At 31.6% G+C, this 10,539-nt stretch overlaps 1 protein-coding gene across 1 annotated transcript; it reads right to left on the bottom strand.

The window, feature by feature from the left end:
* Positions 1-206: 206 nt before the first annotated feature.
* LOC143223954 (SCAN domain-containing protein 3-like) lies at positions 207-727 on the bottom strand. Its single transcript, XM_076452426.1, has 2 exons — positions 443-727; positions 207-350 (listed from the first exon to the last, which is right to left on the bottom strand). The coding sequence occupies exons 1-2, from the start codon at positions 725-727 to the stop codon at positions 207-209; spliced, it is 429 nt and encodes a 142-aa protein (XP_076308541.1).
* Between the last annotated feature and the right edge of the window lie 9,812 nt (positions 728-10,539).

The raw sequence follows: 10,539 nt of genomic DNA, 5'->3' as shown, positions 1-10,539 counted from the left end.
ATAAGATTAGAGTTTTTTTCCTTGTAATCGTTTAATCAATAAATTCAGCTTTTCAAAAATATGTGATAGATAAAATATGTTACACTTAACAGAAACGATCTTTTCTCCAAGCTGCTTAACACTTAAAAATAATACAATATTGTCCCAAAGTGCAACAAAACGACGAAGACAATTTCCCTTTGATAAACAACAGACCAATGAACGCATCACTCGGAGTTCAAATTCCCATTTTCTTCACAAAATTGTAAAAAAAGACGATCTTGAAGAGCATGAGATTTGATCAAGTTGACAGCCTCTATTACAATGGCAAGAGATTCATACAAAGGTCCTCCCAAGTTCTTTGAAACCAACTGTTGTAGGAATGTAGGTGAACTACGCATGGTATACTAAAAAACGTTAGGCACGCAGTTTTAAGTGAACAATAAACACTGTATCTACTTACCATTGAAGCAGCGCCATCAATTTCACAAGTCGTTATATTTTCAAAAGGAATATTGTTTTCTATGCAATAACTCTTCACTTCTTCAAAAATTGTTTCACCTTTTCTGTCTGTTGCAAGCTTTCGAGGAAAAAAATATTTCCTCTCTGAGCTGATTATCACCCAAAACAACCTAACATACGTCATCAGTAGGGCTTCATTATTCTGTAAACAGGATTCATCACTTTGCAGAGCAAACGTTTTAACTTGTAATTGTGCGACTAGTTGTTTTTCAACATCATCTGCCATTTCATTGATACTGATAAGTTGCTGAAAGGTATGACCTGAGTAATTTCGTGTACACTTTGATTCATGACTGTTGAAATTACAACAGACGCTGCTAGAAAAACCAAAGATTCATCGATATTATGTGGCTTGTCAGGTTTTGCTATTAATTTGGAAGTCTCGTAGAATTAAGTAAACCTTTGTCTACTGTAGCTGCTCTTTCACTCAACATTCGTTTTATCCTTGTTCTCGTTTGTAAATTATTACGCAATTTTTTTAAGTAATCTAATGATTTATCTCTTTTTCTCTTGTGTGCTGTCTCCAAGTGATTCCGCAACTTACACGACCGCATGCTTTCATTTAAAAGTATAGTCAAACATATTAAAGACACTGGCATCAGTCCTCCCCTGGTACAGCAGTTAGTTTTTGGATTTACATTGCTAAAATTAGTGGCTCGATTTCCCTCAGTGGACTCAGCAGATAGCCTAGTGTGGCTTTGCTATAAGAAAACACACACACACACTGGCACCAACTGTCCTGTGGTGACGGATTAAAACCGTGGGCAAGATATGCAATGGAACATTGCTGACATTTCTTCTTCGCCGCACTATCCATGGATAATCTGATATTTAAAAACAAATCACTTAAATAATAATGATGATAATACATGTATAGATAAATTAAGAAATATATATCAGCACAATTTTGTGACTATAGAGATAAGCTCATGTACCAGAATTCCCATTTACAGTATTGCACTGAATATAAATCGTGCTCAAATGTAAGCCCCACTGTTAAAATTTGAATGCTTATTGAAACTCCCTGTCCGCCGTAATATAAGCCGCACTATTATGATAAGATATATGATAAAATCCTTTCTTTCTTTTCGATCCGTATTTTCTATCCAGTTAATTTTACAAAGAATAAATTACCAGTGCGTTACCAGAATAGTAAAGGTACTCTCTCCAGTATTTCTCATTCGTAACCATTGTTAATAGTATTCAGAAGTAACATTTTCATCTGTCATGCTGTGATACCACGAGGAGTTTATCAAATAAATAAGGTGTTTTTTCTCACCATGTATTGATTATATTTAGTACTTTGAACTTATTATTTTGCTTGTAAACTGATAATTGCGGAAGTGGGTAGAACCGAGGATTGGTTTGTTTATTTTGAATTTCGCGTAAATCTACTCGAGGACTATCTGCGCTAGCCGTCCCTAATTTAGCATATGGCTCATGTTGAGAACCACTGGTCTATACCGCAACATACAGTGTATGGGAGAGCACATGCACATCTAACATATATCATAAAATATGTTAGTACTCTTTACCGCTACCTCAGATTATATAATAATAAATTGGCAAACAACGATTTGTGTGCATAATTTGTTATATTTTTATATTATATTTCGTTTTTTCTTACTTCTTGGTTTTAGGAAATACTCTATTAATTTCAAGGCGAAAGGAAACATCTATGTAAATTATTTAATCTTCAGAAACAGGATCATGAGACACATATGTAGATCACGGTACAACAATGACAACTGAAATATTCGTTGACTGTTGAAAATTTAAGTTGCGACGCACAATTTTTGCAAACAAGATCTAATAGACTAAATTATTAACACTAATTGCTTAATTTGAAATCTGCTTAAAGATCTGATTTCACTCAGTTGCACGCATAACTGATTACCCGGGTTAGTTTAATTTGGTCATAACAATGTTCTTAGGTCTTTCTGCTTTTTCAAAGCATGTGTGGTGCATATGTTAAATGTCTGAATATGTTGCTAGATAGCAGAAGTAACCATTATTGAATCAATGTTTACATCTGTTTTCACGATACATATACACACCAGCTAAAACGAAGGTTTATCAGACTTTTTATAATCAAGAAAGACGTACTTTCTTGAAAAACAGAATATGTACAGTAAAAAAATAACTACAATCTTCAACAGAAGAACATGTCAGGATCGGATATTTGTGTTAAGAATGAACGAAAATATTCACTATGACCGATTTTAGGCGACATGAGGTGTTTACAATGCTTTACTTCGAAGGTCAGAATGAAAAAAAAAAACATGGGACACTAAGCTTAGATAAGGAAGCAAATCTTATTTATTTTTTTGAACAGCAATGAAATGACCGGTTGAGTAAATAATACAGTAATAAATACACGTTTGGAGAAATTGGAACAAATAATGTCACAGTCACAGATCATGAAATGTTAAAAGGAAACTGATAATAAATATCTCTACCTATGGTCACACAGAAAGTGTTTTTTTTTTTTTTTGTTATGAGTAGTTTAAAACAGTAAGAAGAAAAAATATTAAAAACGTAAGTTTTGATTTCTTCCAGCAACAACACGAATTGTTGGTGCATCTGTCATGTCAACAGCTTGGGTGGTAGTTGGATTCGTAGTTGTTTCAGGCTGATACACATTATGATACTGTGGAACATAACTGTTTCTACCTGATATATAGGGCTGTGGTTGATAGCCATACGAACCACCGACTATGGGATATGTTGGTGCTGCAAATCCATAGTAAAACGGTCTTATACCAAGATTTTTTCCTACATCGTAGTTGCTGTTTGCGTGAAACCCAACAGAATAACCACCCTTACGAAAGTTATTGTACAGACCAAAAGAATCCACCAAATAAAAGGCGACAGTCAAAACAATCAGTCCAACAAAGCGTTTCATTTTCTTAATTTGGTTCCTGGAAAATATAAACAGATCATTAAAAACGAGGAATTCATAGCTCTTGACATCTATGACTGACTTTGCTAAGTGTTAAATTTAAATGGCAATTACAAGTGCGACAAACAGTGTTAAAGCGCAATGCTAAATGTGTATACCGTTTTAAAAATACAGATTAAAAAGTCTGAAAATTTAGTCATTTATTAATTACAGATTTCATTGTTTTATTGACAACAGTTTTATTTTGTTCAGTCAATTACAATTATGGAAACACTGGATAAAATTAACGTGAAAAACAAAGGCATACTTACAGATTTCTGTTAAACTGTAGTTAACTTTGTACAGATCTACAGAAACGACAAGTTTTGGTCCTATTTGTGTTACCTAAGTTGATTCTAATTTCACTTGAAATCATCGGTGTTTAAATACTAACCTAGTGACGCAAAACACTTTCGTTTCTTTGTTTATGATTAGAGGATTGACAACTTTTCCTAGAAACAGGACACAACTTAGTGACCACTAAAAGTATTACAGCGGGTGGGTGTCAAATGACCTCACTGGATATTATTCTATTGACCTTTTACACAACTATCTAATTCTCTTCAACTTTGGACTGGACACGTGGTTATGAAAAATACGTTAATTTCTAACACCATCTATTTGAAACATTAACGTTCTAGCTTTTATGGTTTTACTCAGTATTACTCGAAACAAAGTTAAAACTGTGCGTCAAGTGCTATCTCTCATCATGCAAATTGATTTGTAGTAATGAATTGTTAATCTCAAAATACAATCATTTAATGAACTTTTAAATAATACATTTATTGTACCTGTTAGTCAATGAATGCATGAAAATAATTATTCATAAAATAAAAAATGCAGCTAGTGAGACTATACATATTTTTTGTGTTTTTACAAAAATTTGGTTAATTCTCGACCCAAATAATTTAACCTGTGGTTTTTATTTTATTTGATTATTTGAATTTAAATACTTTATTAAATATGGAGTTAATATAATATAAATATATTTAAACCAGAGGGCTGCAAATCACAAATAAAATCTCGTATTAGTACTTAAAAGATACCTTTAGGTGAGATTGTGTAGTTAGCTAATTCACACGCATTTAGTAATTTTATTTAAATTCAAACCTTTCATGTGGTTTGAATAAGTTTTAAGATGTTTTGTAATGATACCAACGTCTTATTTTAAAAGTGTTTCATATTTATGCCAATTTAATGAAATAGATTCTAGACGATGAAGAAAACGTTTGGCAATAAGTAATTTTGGACTGAGAATATGTTATTTTTCTAAGTGTCAGAATTAGATAACGTTTTCCTTTGTCAATGAATTCAATTTTACAACAATCTTCATGTATCGTCTTCGTGATTATTAAAATATAAATAAAAATTTTGTTTCTGCTTAAATTATGCGCATATATTAAAATTAGCACACAAACATGAAACGAATTAAAGAAATTACTGTTAATAAGTGCTAGAAGTCATGTTTCTACACCAAATCGTAAAAATATAAAAATAAAGTTGTTACATTTATGTAGGTATGAAGGATCTGTTTTAAGTTGTAGTATTTGTCAAGAAATAAATCGTCTAAAGTTGAAATAATCACTTTCTAACTGAAGAAAGTTCAGCATCAAATTTTCAGGAAATACTGTAAAGACTGAAATTATCACTTCAAAATCATCAACATTCAAAGTTACATTCACAGTAATATGATGTTTAAAGTTTAAGATAATCAGTAAAGAGTAAATTGTGAAATTATTTAGCTGTTCGTTGTGAGTTTTAACAGTTATGGTCGTTAACTTAGTGTACATTTTGTTTAGTAGCCAAATTTGACGAACATTTTTATCAAATATTGTTGTTCGTAGATTTTTCTGTTTAATAAATGTTTGTTTTTTATGCAAGATATATTTCTAAGTTTAATTAGGTTCTGCAAATGTTAAATAATTATAAGAAAAATACATATTTTCAGTATAGCATGGTAAAATTAATGAAGTTGTTGTTACCAAATTATTCTATTGTTTTATTGTCGACCAGACTATGGGATGAAGCTAATTTTAGTCTTACAGAGAACGGTATTAAACTGGTGATATTACTGTCATGAGCAAACTGTATTTTAGTTCTCCTGGCAACAATATAAAACTGCTGATATGAATGTGGTTCATACAAAGTTTTAAAATTATTATGGTGGTTACGCTTTTCACAAGGCGGCGAAGAAAATGTTCTAACCACTGCTGTATTTGTCGTATTTCAGCTGAGCCATCTGAAAAGCTCTGGATTGAGTGTAACGAATGGTCAGAAATGGGCATGACAAATCTAGTGTGATTAAAATACTATTATTATACACTATTCTAATTATTGAACCTTTTTAAAGGTTGTGTTTGGAAATATAATAAGCCTGATGCTGATGATAAATATAAAATGGTGAAATTGTATAGTAATTTTCTAGACAATAATATGAAGCTATGATTAATTTATAGAACTAACTCATCAAATTAAATAATTTTAGCCATAGCTAACTAACTAAATAAAAATAATATGAAGCTATATGGCAATCATTATCCTCAGAACAATATGATGTAATTTTGCTTTATTTTTTACAATAAGAGTGTGAAATTGTTGATAATGTTGTCCATGTGAAATAATGAAATTATTTATCGGACAAAAATATACTAATGTCATATTTATCCATTTGCGGATAAACAAGTAAATATGATTATAACTCTATGTTGTATATAATGTAATGGATAAAGAAAAAGAACAAGGAAAATATTTTTGTAATAATTCTCCTTCGGATGACTTGATGACATTATAAGTTGTTGAAAGAGCTGTTAAAGAAACCTGACAGAATTACAAGTATCGTTATTGTCTAAATTGACAAAACTACTAATAATACTTAGATGACAGAATTCTATCATATAGTCATAAAGTTAAATCGTTGTTTATTCCTTCAATATTGTTAAACCCAACATGTTTAAGAAATCCAAAACATTATTATTGTATTCCTATTTATGATATTCGTATTGATTTATAACTCTATGGAGCCGAATTGTATCGTCAATCCATTTTCTTTTTGTAAAAAAAGTGTTGTTTCTTTTTTTATAATCTATTTTTATTTTTTTCAATGGAGTGTGTATTTTACCTTAATTATGTCTAATTTGAAAATATTCTTAGAGGTTTAAACATAAATAACGTACTTGTGCACCCTAAGCATGTATAACGACACACAGTTGTCATGTATGTTAAAAGTTTGTTAGATTACACCATAAAACCCCAAGACTAATCTGTATGAGTTGTATGGTTGATTGTATGAGCTTTAGAAAACGACTCTTTGTTCTATGATCAGTTGCTCCGGACAGGTATTAATGTGTTACATTCCGAGGTGTAGAATCAATAGGAGGCTGAAGTGAAGGTCATTTTGTTTTAACAATCTTTATATTTTGAAAAGACGATTAAATAGTTACACTGTTCTAAAAACAATAAACTAGCATAGCAATGTACAAAATATTAAATTGTTAACAAAAAGCCCGACTCGTATCGACAGGCTAAGCTTGTCTTTCTTAGCCTCTTATGAAGAAACGTATAGCTTTCGGAAACGTTCGGGTTATTGGTTTTTTTTCTATTTTTGAGTAAGTTCAAAAGGATTGGCGTTCTCTATGTTATTAGAAAAAAAAACAACTTATAAATAGGATTTAGTTAATCTGTCTGTTGTGAAACCGTATTTTATCTATCTGTAGTCGACCTTTTTCTTATCTGTCAATCGTGAGAGTTTTTAGTTTGTTTGTAGTGAGACTGTATCTTATCTGTCCGTAATGGACTTATATCTTATGTCATTAGTGAGACTATCTTACCCGTCAGTAGCGAAATTGTTCTATCTGACCGTACTGAAACTGTTCTATTTGTCTATAGTGAGACTGTTCTATTTGTCCGCAGTGAGGCTGTATCTTATCTGTCAGTAGTGAAACTGTCCTGTTTGTCCGTAGTGAGATTGTATCTTATACGTCCCTTGGTTTAACCTATTTGGAAGGTTACAGGCTAGTGTAATTTTAATCCGTTTTAAAATAACTATTTTGTTTAATATCAAAGAACAGTAAATTATCGTTACAGAAGGGTCACCAGTTAATCTAACTGTAGTTATTTGTGTATTTTATCACTGCGTTTTTAAACTTTATTAAACAAATTAATCATAGAGTTCGGTTTAAATCTTCGGGAAACAGCAACCTTTTGTAGGTAGTTCAATTCATTAATAACGGTTCCTCGCTAGTCCAGCTGTAAATTTACGGATATACAACGCTAAAATCAGGTGCTAGATTCCCCTCGGTGGACTTGGCAGATAGCCCGATGTGGCTTTCCTATAAGGAACCCGCAAGTTACTAATGTTCTTTTAGTCGATATCGTAGAACGGAATTACACATGAATTATAAATATTTCGATTATTTCCTCTGTTTAAAGGTGGGTTCTTTGTATTTTATTGACGAATAACACTAATTGCCGTATTCATAAATCACCAAAGAGTGAAGCTGTACTGTAGGAGTTATCCTCAAACTTGTGAAGACACGTTCAACATTATGATGACAGTAAAAATCTATAGTCAACCTACCAGAAGAATAGTTCAATCAATACAATGAAAAAAATTAAAAAATCTACCTTTTAGTCTTATGAAATTTATTGAGAACGATGATATTTAGAGGACAAGTAAGAGATTCTGGTTATTATCAACTAATGGTTCCAAACATTCATCAGATATTATATTATACAGATACTTTATGATCTATCAGTTCATGTAGATGGATATAGTTTATTATTCATTCACGTAGTAAAATTTAACGATAAAGAAACTATGAAACAGTGACCAGACAGAGTTGTCGTTAAATGCATTGTGATTGAAAACATTTTTTAGATACAGTCAAAAATTTTTACCGGATTGGATTTGTGGCTCAATTTCAAAATTTTCATTTAGACCAAATATCAAAGGTCTGCGAAAATTAAAAAAAAAAGATTATTTATTTATGTGCGTGTATCTGTACGTTTGTGTGAATATATCATTATCATATAAAAATAAAATTCAGGATGTTTGGAAAGTTATATTTTAACTTTTTCAATGAAAACACTAAGAGAAGTAGATGATAAATAGTCAACACATTGGTAAGTACAACTGTTGTTAGTATATTAAGATCAAGTCTTAACTTGTATTTATCTTGTTTCATAATAAATTAATGAAATCTTGTGCAAAGCTACTTCATGGCTACCTGCGCTAACTATCCCTAATTCCGAAGTGAGATTAAAAGGAAGGAAACTGGCCAACACAATGTACCGCCAGCTCTTCGACTACTCTCGTCCGTTCGAACTGTGGACGTCGCCGTCACTCTTATAACTCCCAGTGGGTAATTGTTAAACTTACAACCTTACAACCATAAAATTTGAGGTTCAATTCCTTATGATATACAAGTATAGATATCCTATTACATCCCTTTGCATTAAAGTTATAAGTTGTAGAACCCTTTTTTGTTATTATTAAATAGCAACAGGACGCAAATTTAAGGAACCTGAGAATCTCAGACCTGCACACTAACCATTAATCCATACGACAAGATGAGAAATTTCAACTATCCAAACAGAAATTAAAGTGCAAGTTGTAAATCAAAAATTAAATTCGATTTCTTATACACAAATTAATTTGAAAGCAGCACATGTGACGATGTTAATAATTAAGTGTTTATAATACGAAAAGTCACAGTAAAACATTTAACTTGAAACTTAGATTTATGAAAATTTCTTAAAATGGATGTAGAAATGAAATATCTTCACACATTATTTCCAAGATGACCATAAATAACGTGATCAAATCAGGACACCGTAAAACGTCGCATATGCTAACTCAGTCTTGGCCTAATAGTCAAGTGTTCAACGTAAATGGTGGCAAAGCCTAAGAATATTAAGTCATTCACTGATCACGTGACTAATGATGTCACTGCAACAGACCAATAAGGTGTCATTTATATTGCTCACAGCAATTTTAAGTCGAATCTTTGGGAAGCAACTAGACCTAGCATAGATTAACGAAACCTGACCCTCCTGGGTAGATAAACATCAATACCCAAATACTCATACAGAGAGATAGAGAGAGTAGACATAGCATTACTCAACATCTTTTCCCACAACCATAACTCTATAGTCATTGGAGATCTAAACTGCAAAAATGTTAACTTTGAATGCAAGTACACAAACAAGAATGGACGAAGTCTCTTGCAGTTTATAGATAACAATATAGCCCTACTAAATGATACCACCCCTACACACACAGTGTACGCCACTAACACTAGTGGCATACTAGACTTGTGCATTACCACATACAATATGAGCCAAGAGCTAATGAAATTTCAGGTGGGAAAATATGTTAATTGTGACCATTTACCAATATATTACGTCTTCGATCTCACCCCCATGAAAATACAACCTGCAGAAAAGAACAATTTAATTATAATAAAACAAATAGGCAAAACTATAAACAGGAATTAGACAATCAATTACCTAATAACATTATAAAAGAAGTAAAGAACGATATTGAATTGGATAACTATTGTCAAACAATAACGGAGTACCTTCAAAAAGCGGCCAATAAAACAATACCAAAACAACAAATAACACATGGAAACCAAATACCCAAATAATTACCCTAATCAAAAAACGAAAACAATTAAGAAAACAGTTCGTGATAACAAGAGACAGAGAAACTAAAACACAAATAAACAATATAAAAGATCACATCAGAGCACAAATAAAACTACAAAAAGAAGATAAATGGGATAATTGCTTCTTAAAACTAAACGATAAAAATGACCCGAGAAAATTCTGGGCACACATTAAACGACTCACCATCGACAATTTAGCCGCAAAAAAATATCCTGCATTTAAGCACAATAATACTACAGCACACACAAATAAAAAGCAGAAGCTTTCAAAGCCCAATTACAAAATACATTTACAACTCATTCTGATCCAGATATGAATATATCTTTCTACAACAAAGTCACAAACTATGTACTAAACAATAAAGAAAAATTTGAACCAATCTTCCCAACAAGTATATCTGAGACAAACACAAGACACATCACAAACTA

The sequence above is a fragment of the Tachypleus tridentatus genome, chromosome 8, assembly GCF_004210375.1.
Source record: "Tachypleus tridentatus isolate NWPU-2018 chromosome 8, ASM421037v1, whole genome shotgun sequence".
Taxonomy (NCBI): Eukaryota; Metazoa; Arthropoda; class Merostomata; order Xiphosura; family Limulidae; genus Tachypleus; species Tachypleus tridentatus.
This window is presented reverse-complemented; position numbering and strand designations above follow the sequence as displayed.